Source organism: Pongo abelii, chromosome 1, assembly GCF_028885655.2.
Source record: "Pongo abelii isolate AG06213 chromosome 1, NHGRI_mPonAbe1-v2.0_pri, whole genome shotgun sequence".
Lineage (NCBI taxonomy): Eukaryota > Metazoa > Chordata > Mammalia > Primates > Hominidae > Pongo > Pongo abelii.
In genome coordinates this window covers 145,820,022-145,833,900 of record NC_071985.2, presented here as the reverse complement: position 1 = coordinate 145,833,900, position 13,879 = coordinate 145,820,022, and the positions used below count along the sequence as shown (strand labels likewise).

Here is a 13,879-nt window from a genome sequence, read left to right as displayed (position 1 = left end):
GTGTGTGTGTGTGTGTGTGTGTGTGTGTCCATGCATGCACAGAGGGGCCCTCTGACCCAGGTTGTCCGTCCACACCAGCCTCCCAGGTCTGTATCACCCCATCCCACCCTTGATCACTGATACCCACAGGTTTGTGGCTGCCCTCTCTCACCCCCTACTGCAAGGTCTGTACAGATTTGACTCTTTCTTAACTACTTCTGTGCCCCCTTTTGAGGGCCTGTAGGGAATTCTGCTATGCCTCCACCCCATACCCCATGCAACTACTCTAGGGCTGTGGGAATTCTATGGGGCTGTCACAGGCCTCTCGATCCAGGCACACCAGGAATCATTTTCTACTCTGCTGCTCCTGTCCATGCTGAGCACCCAGGAAACAGACAGTGGTGTCTTTGCTCTTCCATCCCAGAACCTCTTTTGTTGTTCTCTTATTCCCCTCCATCCTCCAGGGGGCAGCAGTAATGCAGCTCTTTCTCAGGGACCCCACTGAGGAGTCCTCTCTTTCCTTCTGCTCTCCTTTGGAGACTCCATCTCATCTTGGGTGGCTAGTGGTGTGGATACACCAAATCTTTTATATCGTAGACAGACTTCACTTTTGAATCTCAAAACCCAAACAGTTGGATCTTGAGTGCTTTAGTTCCACTGGGACAACTTTTCTTTGACATAGAAATGCCACATGTGGGAGGGTCACAACACAACAGTGACACTAGTGAATATATCTCCGTGTTCTCCCCATACGCGGCAAATGGGTGCAAGATGCTGCCTGCCACTCGCTGTGCAAAGACTACCCACACCAGGAAAAAGCAGAGCCTGTGCTCCATGAATCTGCAATCGTGGGCATCTAAGCTTAGAATATCCCACTCTGTTGCAAGTGAAAACATGTAGGTGTATCTTTTTGGCCCAACTCAAAAGGTAGATGTTTTCTCCCTTTTGTTAATACAGTCACTTGGCAGTTTCAGCTTTCTATGAACATTCTTCTGGAAAAGAATGTCAGCTCGTTGTGTAGTTAAGTTTATTCAGCATATAAATCTCTTAAAATCCATGCCCTTAAATATTTATGGTCATGTGGGATATTATCAGTGTCAGAGATGGGCAGGGTTGAAGGCATTTGGGGTCAGACTACTTTCTTTTAATCTTCTCCAAACATTTTAGGTTGGCAAAACTTGAATTGCATTTTGCCAAGCCCCTGTGCCTGTAATTTGTAAACCCCTGTGTATTTTCAGGGAAATGCAGTCCACATGTTTCTGATTGATTTACACTTAACTCATCTAAACGTTGTTTTGTTAGTGTTATTTGACGTCCAAAGGCCCTCAGAGCCTGTTTACATCTGTCTAAGCTGCTCGTTTTCCTCCCTGAGACTCAGGAAGATCTGTTTTGCCAAGAGTAAACTAAGTCGAATACCGCACCGCCCCTCCCCGCCTCCACCCCCTAGGATTGGATCAGACTTGGGTGGAATCTGACAAAGAGCTGAGGAAGTTGCACTGGGCTTTGAAGTTGACCAAACACTCTACCCTACATTTCACCAAGAGGAATCAGAGCACAAAGCCTCCCCCTTGGGGACTGTGACCAATAACACGAATACAGAGACCAGATCCTAGGCCAGGCCAACTTCCCAGCCTGGCCCTTTTCCTTATGGCACTGACATTCAGCTGCAACTAGCCACCACCGACCTCAATAGGCCCTTCCCTTACGACTCCTTCATCCAAACTTCAGTGGGAAGGGTGGAATAGATTTTATACAGTGAATGAAAGCAATCAGGCCTCTTGCTAGATCTGTGACAACAATCTCATAGAGCAAGAGTGTGGTTTTAAAATGAAGCAAAAGAAATCCTTAGCTAGTGCCCCATTTCACTGAACCTTAATTTTAGATAGCTTGCATTTGCCTTGCAAATGAGTCCACAAATTACCAAGCCACAAGCATTTAAAACCATCCTGCCCACTGTCAGAAGGAGTATGCCTGGCAGAACCAATGAGGCTGGCCCCCTACTGCTCCACCACAGTAAAAGTGAGTTATAGGAGTAATGCTTGAACTGAGATGGCATCCCACAATTTTGGAAACGTGGTAACTAGGGATGGGGACAAACTCACTGCAACTTTATGATTCGACATTGAGGGAAATGGCACTTTGTTTTGAAAGAAGCACGGTGGCTCACGCCTGTAATCCCACCACTTTGGGAGGCCCAGGAGGGCAGATCATGAGGTCAGGAGATCGAGACCATCCTGGCCAACATGGTGAAACGCCATCTCTACTAAAAATACAAAAATTAGCTGGGTATGGTGGTGCATGCCTGTAATCCTAGCTACTGGGAGTGCTGAGGCAGGAGAATCGCTTGAACCAGGGAGTAGGAGGTTGCGGTGTGCTGAGATCATTCCACTGCACTCCAGCCTGGTGACAGAGCCAGACTCCATCTCAAAAAAAAAAAAAAAAAAAAAAAAAGCAGCACTTTAATGTGTATTTGGTTGTGTTCAAGCAAACTCTATTTGGAATGGACGTATTTGAGACAAAGAGCAGCCAAGTAATTCTGTAAAATAATATGACGGGTTGTCTTCTCTATATGCAGAGTTGCAGCTCAGAAATAATTATTTCATTGGACTTGGAGGACCCTCTGGGAGATTTCTCTCTTTTTTGGACCCCAAAATGTATCAGGGAAGCCAGATTCTAGGTAGAAGGAACATGGTCAAAGCATTTGGGGAAAAGCAGGCTGGCCCCTGAAATGTGGGACAAATTAGGAGTTAAGGACAAAGATAGTTAGGACTTCCTATCTCTAAGGTTTAAGCTTTCTGTTTCTATTTTGTAATTCCCTTCTGCTATCTTTGAGCTTTCGGAAAATTTCAATCAATATTACAGTTTGGTCTTATGTTCTGGGAGACTAAAGGAGGGGTCTGGGTGTATGCAGTGGGGGAGCCAGCGACCTGGAGAAGCCAGGGGTGACTTAGAGGAAGTAGAAAACTTGTCCATCCAGGGCAACCTGATGTGGCAAACAGGCCTGATCTTTGGAATGTGGATGCATTCCTGGGTGATTCTTAGAAACAACTGGGGTAGGAGAAGCTCACTAAAGACTGGCTTTCCTGCAGCCTCCTGGGATAGGAGCTAAGGTTGTAGCTATTTGCATGTTAAGGGAAGAGTCAAGCCTTGAAGGCTGGAGAACTTGGGGACATGAGTATCACATCAGTGTTAACTCTGGTGTGTAGCCAAGTGGCCATATTTGCATGTCTCACTTTCAAACTGGGCAGCAATGGTGCTATCACAAGTTCCCTCCTGCTGGAGCCTCTGCAGAAGGCCAGGCAGGCTGCTCTCCCACAGTCATGTGAACAGATGTCCTCTCCTGCCTCCATGAACCATCCAGTGTGGTTACCTGGACGCCATTATATCCCCCTGCCCCACAATAGTGCTTTCTCTGGACTGCATTTTAGCGTGAAGCCATCATCCTCCACTGAAGGCTGAGAAATGCGTCTCCTGTAAGCATGTTGTTGAAGCTGCCATTTGCAACCTTAAACGTCTCCTTTTGGTGGAACTCTAGAGAAACTTCTTCCTCATCTTCGTATCAGAAGGAGAAGTAGTTCAGCTCCTCAGGGCCTGGCTTTTTTTTTTTTTCTTTTCTTTTCTTTTTTAAGTCGTAACTTTTTAGAATTGTGGTAAAATGCACACGACATAAAATTTACCATCTTAACCGTTTTTCTGTGTGTAGTTCAGTAGCCGTCAGTGCCTATACTGCTGTGCCACCATCACCACCATCGATCTCTTGAACTCTTTTTGTCTTCCCAAATGGAAACCTTGTACCCGTTATACAATAACTCCCCATTCCCCTTCTCTACACTTCCTGGCAGCCAGCATTCTGCTTCATCTCTCTCTGTGAATTTGACTCCTCTGGGTACCTCCTCTAAGAGGAATCAGACAGTATTTGTCTTTTTGTGACTGGCTTATTTCATGGTTCTGGTTTGTTATGATCGCTGAATTCTCTAACAAATCAGATGTCTCTCCTCCTCCAGCTTTTTGCTTTGCCATGGCAGCTAGAAAACAAAGCCAAATCTCTGCCTGATCCAAAATAAGCATATGTGCTAGAAATTTTTGATGTAGCTTCATCCTTTATTCCATTTTTTATTTATAGTCTTGTGTTTTTTTAAAAATTGCTGACCTACCTGTGATTTATTAAATAGTTCTTTATAGAAGGCATCTTTAATCCTCTTTGTAATAAAGAAGAATGTACATTTAAAAATACAGGTTGAGTAGCCCTTATCCAAAATGCTTGGGACTAAAAGTTGCTGACCCACCTGTGATTTATCAAACAGTTGTTATAGAAGGCATCTTTAATACTCTTTGTAACGAGGAAGAATATACATTTAAAAGTACAAGTTGAGTAGCCCTTATCCAAAATGCTTGGGACCAGGAATATTTCAGATTTAGAAAATTGTTGGGGATTTTGGAATGTTTGCATTATAAAATCTGACTCTGAAATGCTCCAATGAGCATTTCCTTTGAGCATTTTGATGGTACTCAAAAAGTTTTGGACTTTGGAGCAGTTTGGATTTGGGATACTCGAATTTGGGACACTCAGTCTGTATTAACAAGTAGTTGATGGAGGGATTTAGGGGATTGGGTCAAGCACATAGTGAAGTGGGTTCTCACAGCCGACGTGAGGCTCATCCAACCAATTGCACCCATTCTTGCCCCTAGACGGCACCTCCTGTTGCAGGTGCAGGCAGTGGGGCTGCTCTCACTAATCTCTTCTTCCATGCTGACCCCCTCCGCTCCAAAGTCAATGAATTCAGATTACAGATTAGAAGCCCAGGAACTTTTCTTATAACTAAATGTACTGGTCTAAGCTAGTGGGTTTCTAAAAGTGTTCTGTGTCTTGCTGCCAACACCTTGGTCTTTTAGGGACCCCACTAAACACTTTCTCTTGGAAGTTCCTGGCATCCAGGAATAGGCTAGCCACTCTGACCAGTGGGCTTTCACGGGTGAGACTGGGGCTGAGGCTGGGCTTGGAGGTGAGGGGTCTGGCTTGAAAGATGAGGACTTCTTGTTTAAAGCCAATACTACCAAGCCAGGGTCTGAGTGCTTTTCCTTGGAGTTATTTTTCCACACTGGAGAATTGTTTGTGACCATTAGGCCCTGAGGAGTCAGTTTCTTTTTGCTCATCCTTGAGTGACCACTTAAGCCTGAACTAGTGCTGGGTGGGGTCTGCCACTGGGCCTTCCAGGGGCTTCTCCTTCATAACCTTTACCACCTGGCAAACTCTGTTGTTACACTTAGCTAAATTTATTTTATTATTATTATATTTTTGAGACGGAGTTTCGCTCTTGTTGCCCAGGCTGGAGTGCAGTGGCATAATCTCAGCTCAATGCAACCTGTGCCCCCCAGGTTCAAGCGATTCTCCTGCCTCAGCCTCCCGAGTAGCTGGGATTACAGGTGCCCGCCACCACGCCCTGCTAATTTTTGTATTTTCAGTAGAGACAGGGTTTCACCATGTTGGTCAGGCTGGTCTCGAACTCCTGACCTCATGATCTGCCCACCTCGGCCTCCCAAAGTGCTGGGATTACAGGCGTGAGCCACCACGCCCGGCCCACTTAGCTAACTTTAAAGAGGACTGGTCCGTGCAGGCCATGAGGGTTGAGTACCATGTTTGCAGTCAGGAGACTCAAAACCTGTCCCTGCCATTCACTAGCAGCATGGCTTTGGGCTAACTGATTCACCTCTCTGGAACTCCATTTCCTGCTCTAAAAGAGGGATGATAATACCCTTCTTTCAGAGTTGTTGTCAGAGTAAGGGAGTAACCACAAAGTTAATAACATGTTGTTTTTACAATAATTATTATGGAGAAAACTGATTATTAGACATTATCCCCTGAATCCAGCTCTTTGCAGCAACTTTGTGCTTCCTCTCTTGACTTAATTTTTACAAATCTCAGAGAATTAATGCTGAAGGACTTTAAAAGGTCATCTGGACCACGGTTCCCAAAGCTGGCTGACATCAAAGTCACCTGCAGAGCTTTAAAAGGCATTTAAAGTGGAGGCCGAGGACTCTGTATTTTTAGGTGGCTTTCCTGGTGGTTTGGCTTTGTCTATAGATGGACGTTTGAGCTACCCCTGGTCTAGACCCTCTCTATTTGCCAAGAACTCTTTTCTGCTATTTCAGGCAGGTAAAAACACATCCCGTGTTTACAGTTTTCACTAAGCAGGACTCCACACCCTGCTGCAGAGTTCACATAGTGTCTAATATCCTCTCATGGCTCCACGCTTCCCTTTGCATTCTCTGCTTATGTCTCCAAAGATCTTGAATGGCTTGTGATGACTGGCCAGTTTCTTTGTCTCTCTATCTGGTTACTATCATGATCATCTCCTTTGGGAGATGGGTTCTACCATTTATCTCTTCTCATTATTCTCTGAGGCTAGAGGTTTGCTAGAGTCTAACTTCAACTCTTCATTCCTTCCCCACACTTTCTCCCATCTGGAGTTTGGGTTTATTTTTCTTCCTGCCTAACTACTCCTAATATACTAAGTCAATAAACAGATTCTCTGCGGTTACATATGGCAAACAGCTGAAATTTACAGTTGAGAGTAAAATTTCCTCATTTGGGAAAAAACCCATCATTTCACAGATTTAGAAAGTGGTCATTCTGATCTCCAGGGCAAACAAAAGTGTTTTATAACCTTCCACAAAAGCTTATGCCTTGATTAAATTTTTATTATGAATTATTAATTAAACCAAGGAAATGCAGAGGCTTAAACCATTGCTTAAATTTGCTCCAGATTGAGACACAAACCAAAGGCGGCAAGAAACCCTGAAGGGGAGGTTTAATGATGAGCAACACATATAAAACCATCCACACACTTTCATCTGCCAAAGGCTCCAAACCAGCCATGTAAATGAGCCCATGTGCCCAGACCCGGACAGAGGCTGGCAATGGGCCTGGAAGAAACAGGACCTCCTCGGCTTCTCTCTCCTGGGGTCTATGTTTGGGTTGCATGGGGGCACTGTGCCGTTAGAGACACAGGGGCTTATCTACCTCAAGAGCAGCTGTGGTTAGAGGGAGTAGCCGATAGTAGAGCAGAAAAGCAGCCTGGTGTCTTGGAAGCTGAGCCAGAGGTCAGGAGAAGTGGGTCACTGCTCTCTGGATGGAGTGATTGATCCAAACCAGAGCCAACCAATACAGTTGTGCAGGTTACCTGGAGCCTGGGCCCAGTGGGTGCTGACATCCAGCTCATCTCCTACTCACCAAGCCTTGCTCCTTGCTGTAGAGCTGCACCCACTACGAGGAGGGAGAACCTTTTTCCGACTTGAACAAGGGAGTCACATGGCCTTGCTTGGAGGCTGACAGTGTGCGTATGGGGTGAGTGGGAGGGATGGGGCTGCATTCTTCTTTTTCTTAGAACACAGAGGTGTTGTTTGGGCAAGTGGTAGCCTAGAACTGAACCAGTAGATACTGGGGATGCAAACCTGAACAAGACTCTCATTCAAAGAGCTCACAGTATCTTGAGGAAGCAGACAGATATGCAGAGTATTCTAACACGTGGGGACAAGCTGTACAGGACATCTCTATGGGTACCCATCCAGATGGGACTGGACAGTGGGGAATCAGAAGCTTTCTTGGGGATGATGTCTAAATGAGTCTTGAAAAGTGGAAGGGGTTGGGATGAGGGTGTAAAGAGTGAGAAGGCACTGAAGGTAAAGAGAACTGCAAGATCAAAATCATGGAGGATGAAGGAGCATGGTCCAAGAGCTCTCAGGAAGATGTGGAGATCCTGTGGGGGCTCCCCACTTCATGTGGTTGCAGCTGAAGACATTTTCAAGTATGAGCAGTTATTCAAATACGAACTAAGCAGGCGATACCCATTCCCTTCCCCAGTGACCAAGACTGGAGGGCTTGAGAACTCCAAGCTCCCAGCATGATGCTTGGTGTTTGAATGCTACTTTCTTCTCCTTCCTCACTTCCTCCTGCCCTTTCATTTTTAATAAGAAAACATTTTAATATGAAAACATAAAATATATACATCTGTGTATCTTTCATAACATTCAAAAAAGAGCTAAAAAATGTGAAGTGAAGGGTAATAGCATGATGCTTTGGCCATGGTCAGCTCCCCATGATTTTGTGTCCCTGCTTCTGGGCTGGCTTCTTAGAGTGGATTGCAGTTGTGCCCCAGCAAGAAGCTGGCCTCTCTGGATCAATCACTGCAGAAGTGCAGAGGAAAGGGGAGCTTGCCTCAGTAAGCAAAAGTCACCATTATCTGATTATCTTTAGGGATTCCCTACTATCTGGATAGCTAGTCATGACTAGAGAAGATTCTGCATGGAGACAATATATCATTTATTTGGCTTTTATTTTTACCGAATTCAGTGCTCATGGAAAGTGGCACATTGACAACACTGCTTCCTAGCATGACATCACATAAATAAGTTTGAAGCTAGTGCTTAATAAGACCCCTTTAAAGATAAGAGAAATGGTAGAAAGAATTGAAGGATGCTGTTTCCTTTTTAATATCTGCCATGAATCATAGTCCAGAGAGAAGACAGCCGAGGCATGCAGGGACAAGACACTAGCACAGGCGTCAGGAGATGGGCGTTCACAGGGGGTACAGCTCAGATCCCTGCCTTTGCTTTGGCCTGAGGCTGGGCAGACAGGGACATGGAAAGCTATGGAGCTGATCTGAAGGGTAGGGTGGGGTGGTTAAGCCTTTGCTGGCATATGGCTTTGCAATCTTGTACACTGAATAAATCCATCAGAGCACTGCATCCACTCACCCAATTAGCCTGCACCACATGAACACCTATTGTGAGGCCAGCACCATGGGGAAACGGAAAGAACCAGATATTCTACCACCATGGAGGAATGACCTCACCCTGGGTAGTAACTCTTCCCTTCTGCTCATCTACCCAAAGGGAAAAGAAAGTGCAAGTTTCCTAGTTTACATTGAGTTTCTTGAGGGAGAAAAGGCTCTTGGTAAAACAATGCCTTATTCCTTTTCTTTGGAAGTTCTTTCTGCAGAATACAGCTCAATTGTGGGTCCCCAAAAGGCCCCTGAAGAATTAAAAAAAAAAAAAAAAAAAAAAAAGAGGTGGTGTCAGGCGGGGGCTTTAGGACGTAGAAGGTCACTTTTGGTTGTTGTCCTGTTGAGCCAACTGCTTTACTAACTGGACCTATCGCTCAAGCTGGAGGGTGAGGGAATGGGTGGGGCTGAGGCTGGGGGTTGCTCAGTAGTTGACCCCAAGTGATCTTGTTTGAGGAAAACTCCTGCGATCCCCCATCAGAATATTTTGAAAGTGGAAGAGTCTGCTGGTGGGAAGGGAGAAGAGTGGGAGGATGAAATAAACAACAGGCAGCTTCCTTTCTTGACAGATGGAAAATAAAGGGCCTGTCCATAGCTCGGCGAACTGCTCCGTGGACCTCCCAGCGGGGCTGCTTTCTGAGGTGATGGTCTCCTCGCTCCTTAGCCAGCCTGGTGGAGCCAGCTATTGACGTTGGAAAGGAGTTGGAGGATGGAGGTTTGTGGCCGGCGAATGAGAGAGGTGTGGGGGAGGGGGAAGAGAAAAGCAAGCGGGCTGAGGAAAAATGTAAGGGAGGGAGATGGCTCTTCAATGAAACCTCTGGCCTCTTTTAAACCATAAAGAGGTCTGGCTGGTTTGATTCCAGTCCATAAAATAGCTTAGTAGGATCTTAGGGATTATTTAGCTCAAACCCCTGAGAGGTGAGGAAGCTGAGGCCCAGAGGTCCCACTTGCCTTTGGTCATGGGGTGAGTATGTAGCCCAGCAGGGTCCCAGCTCCTGTGAGCTGCGATTCATGGTGTTATCTTTGCTGGGGAGGCCTGAAGTTCCTTTAGCTTGTCCCTGTGAAACAGAGGAAGAGCCCACGAAGAACATATTCATCTCAGAGTTAGGTGACCTTGGCTTTGGGATCTAGTTGCCCATTTCTTCCATTTTCCTTGCCAACATCTTTCCTAAGCCTTCCAGACCAGGGCACAGTACCACCCCCTTGCTGCCAGACAGGTGGCCTGTCGTGTGAGCAGGAAGGGGAGTTCAAGGCAAGCAAGGCCCACTGTGAACCCCCTGCTAGAAGTGCTCTCCCCTTCCTTCTTTTGGAGGTGGCAGTTACTGGGCAGCATGACCCTGAGGAGGAGATAAGCTGCCTCTGATAGGAAGGTTTTATCTTTGAGGTTATTGCAAATATGCCTGACTTCTTCATCTGGTTCTGTCCGGATCTGAACTGGTAGCCAGATAAACTGTTGGCGGCCCCATTTCATATATTTATCAAGTCTAAACAATTGTCAGGAGACAATTATCCCCCAGGAAGCCAATGGCAGATAAACAGTGTCCCGCAGTCTGGTTCCAGCCATGGAATCCGTAAGTTGTCCCTCCTTGTCCTGCGCAGATTTTCTCCTCTGTCCCTGCTGCCCTAAATTTTAAAGGAGGTTTGATGTTCCAACACGTTTGTTTTGGTGTTCTTTGCCCATAGCCCCAAATAAAATCTAATGGTTTTTATATGTGGATAAATCCTTTTTAAAGGCTCTTTTGTTATCACCACGGGGTTTGTGAGCACTAAAACTGGGTTTTAAGGGATCAGTGAAACCTTAGAATCACAGTTTGCTGTATCTGGAAGGAACCGTGACCACTTGGTACAGCCCCTTCGAGCGGTAGATGAAGAGGCCAAAGCACGAAGGGATTTGATGGCTTGTGAAGGGAACGTGCTCTTCAGAGTCGGGCAGACGTGCAGCTGAAGCTTGGTCTGGCCACTGATCTGCTGCCCTGCCTTGGGTAAACTCCTGGAGCCCCTATTTCCTTATTGATTACATGGAGGTACCAATCCAGACTGCACAGTATTGTGAGAGGTAGTAAAACTGTTTCCCTCTGGTCAAGGTCAAAGAGACAACTGGGGGGCAGAGCTAATGCCAGAACCTTAGTATCCTGGCTCCCAGGTCTTTATCCTTCCCATTATTCTGCAGGAGGTCTTCAGGCTACTGTTAAATAAAAAGTAAAGCTTCTACTTCGTTCCACCCAAAATTCTAGTTCAGTGTTTCCCAGACAGAGCACCCTCCAGCGGGTCTGAGGCTCAGTTCTATGTGGAGACTCATGTTTATACGATGACAGCATCTATATTTTTTCTGGATGAACTAATAATTGACTGGCCATTGTATTTAGGAAAAACCAGACATCACCTCATGGACGTCTCATTGAAAGGGACCGTCAGTTATTCCATTCATTTTGGCAAATTTTCTTTTTAGCTTTGGTTGCAGCAGGAAGAGAGAGACGTCTGGGGGGCTTTTTGCCTGGTGGAAGGGCATCACTGGTCCATAGCCGGGGCCCCTGGGATGACCCATCCCAAGGTCCCAGCCTGAGTCTGAGGTCTCAGGGCTGGTCGCAGGCCGTCCTTGCAGCCCTCGCCAGAGCGTTGTCTGCACCTCCGACACTAGGTGGCGCCACAGGAACATCCTCGCGGCCCGAGGCGCGGTCGCAGCCGGGGAGCACTCGCCGCGGTGCTGTGGAAATCTCTGGTTTTTCACGCAAGGTCAGGCGTCCTGCTGGCGCCCTCTCGCCACCCTGCCCTCCCGTCAGAAGCCCGGCTCCTCGCCGGGGAAGGCCGGGTGCTGGCCCGCCGGGACCTGGGACTTGTGCCCCATGGAGTGTCGGGAGTCTCTAGTGCCGCGCGTTCTACACCACAGGGCCAGGCTGTTTGCTCCCTATCGGTCGCTGCCCCCAGCACCCTGTTGTTATTAAGGACTCATTTGCTTGGAGCGGCATCATTACAAGGGTGTGGGGTACTACATATACTCCCTATTTTTCTATTTTCGAGAGGCTGCAGGCGCAATGCACGGTGGGGCCTAGTGCTAGCACAAGGAGCGGACGGGGGCCGGGCAGGGGCGGTGGGCGCCGGCCTCTTCTCGGTGCTGCTCGGTCAGGCTGTCCCGGCGCGGCGGCCTCGGGAGGCCCTGCCGTCCTTCACCCCTGGAGGCGGGCTGGGGGGCGGGTGCGGGGCGCTTCCCCTCCTCAGGGCCCTCAAACCGCAAGGGGGTTTCCGCTTCCCAGTCGAGAGTCGTCCTCTCCCATCCCCGGCTGCATCTCCATTTACCCGTCGCCCATTTCCTTTGCCCATCCGGGCTCCTTGGCTCCACTGGGGTCTCCGTTCCCTTCTCCCGGCCCCCGCTCCAGGTCGCGGCTCCTTTGTCCAGGACTCCGCAGGGGCTTGACCCCAGGGCGTTGGTTTAGGCCGGATCTGGGGTCCCTCGTCACGCCCAGGCTTCTTCCACTTCCGGTTTCTGGAGAACCGGGAATCAAGCCCTGCGCGTTCCTCTTCTTCCTCCTTGGTGCTGAAAGCACGCTTCCTGTCTGCCAGGGCATCAGTTCTGAAAGTGAGCTGAGAACAAGGAGTTTCTTTTTCTTCCCCAGAAGTTGCCTTTTGTAAGGACTAAGTCTGCGCCGGGGCTTGATACATGTTGCTACTCCTGGGAGTGTGAGACTGGGAAGTTGATGGAAATGTCAGCGTTAGCTTTAATGGTGAGGCCAAAGGGAGGATGGACCCAGCATCAAGCCTGGGTAGAGGAGAATGGGAGAGGGAGGACCAGAACCAGGGGCCCCCTGTTCACTGCCTTGGGGTGTCTGAATCCTGCCTTTGCTGTTTGTGAGCTCTAGGACTATGGGTAAGTTGGTTAACTTTTTGAGCCTCAGTTTCCTGTTCTGTCAAGTGGGAATACAACTCCCTAGCTCACAGAGTTGTGGTGAGGATTATGAACTATTATGCATCTAGTGTCCTCTTGGCAAGTGAAAAGGCTCAGTAAAGGGTAACTGTTACCATGGTCCAGTCTAAACTTCTGTGCTAGCCTTTCACCAAATTGATCTTACCAATCAAAAGGTTCCTGCTTTTCCCACCTTGTTTGGAATTAGAAAAAACTTCCCCTGCACTATTATTGTTTTATAGGCCTCCTTTCTCCAAGACAGAAAGGAAGAGAGGGTAACGGGGTTTATTTTCTTCTCCCAGGACTCTTGAAGAAGGATTCAGGATGTGGCTGTGCCACTGGGGATAAACGGTGTAACACTGGGGCAGGTCAGTTTCCTTGTTGGTGCAATGGGACTCTTATACAGGCCCCTTTCTTTCCAGCACCAGATACTGCTACACCATCTCATTGGCATGGACCTATATGTGGCAGCAAGTCCATCTCATCGCTTTTGGTGAAAGTCAGTCCAGTTTGTAAAGATTCTCATTGTGAGTATGGTTAAACCATCCCTTTGACTAAAAACCAAACCAGATATTCCTTTACCTATCAATACCTCCTGCTGCTAAAAACCAGCAGCTAAAAAGCAGCAGGAGGTATTGATAAGGGAAGTCCTATCTAAATTCCTGGTTTAGAGAATGACTATCCTCATTTTATGAGTTAAACATTACCCCCATCAACACCTCTGAAAAACCCTCCCAACATGTTTATCTCATTCATATCACGGGGTTGGCAGGTCACTGTAGACGAGGAACTGGGACACCAAAAGGAGAAACTGGCCACCCTTGTACCCTGTTCCCAATCCTGGTCCAGCATCACCCACAGATGGCAAGGAGCTCTAGAGACCTCACCAGCCCCTGGGATTGGTCACCCCACTCTTCTGTGGACAGAGATTCCTGCTGGGATCCTTTGAGGGCAAGCAGACCCTTCTTCCAGCTTGGACTGTGAACTCCACTGCAGCCGTAAGGACTGTCTGTGACAGTGAGCCCGAGATGACTGGGCTCTGTGCTCCCTCCCAGCCCTCCAGTCCTTGGCCTGCCACAGAAAACTGAGCTCTTTTATTAGCACCATGAATGTGACTGATACAGCTAGCCATTCCCTCGTGCGAATGACTCAGTTTATTAATGCTCTGCTAAAGATGGCTTCTTTGCTTGCCAGCAGCCTTAAACAGTATTTCATTAAAACT

At 47.6% G+C, this 13,879-nt stretch overlaps 1 protein-coding gene across 1 annotated transcript in view; it reads left to right on the top strand.

Moving 5' to 3' along the window:
- Window positions 1-8,778: 8,778 nt before the first annotated feature.
- LOC100449563 (uncharacterized) overlaps window positions 8,779-13,879 on the top strand; it is a 39,951-nt gene continuing 34,850 nt past the window's right edge. The window contains exons 1-4 of the mRNA XM_054549124.1: window positions 8,779-8,932; window positions 11,209-11,492; window positions 11,625-12,333; window positions 13,080-13,184. Of these exons, the coding sequence (XP_054405099.1) occupies window positions 8,779-8,932; window positions 11,209-11,492; window positions 11,625-12,333; window positions 13,080-13,184 (1,252 nt within the window). The remainder of the gene's footprint in view (window positions 8,933-11,208; window positions 11,493-11,624; window positions 12,334-13,079; window positions 13,185-13,879) is intronic.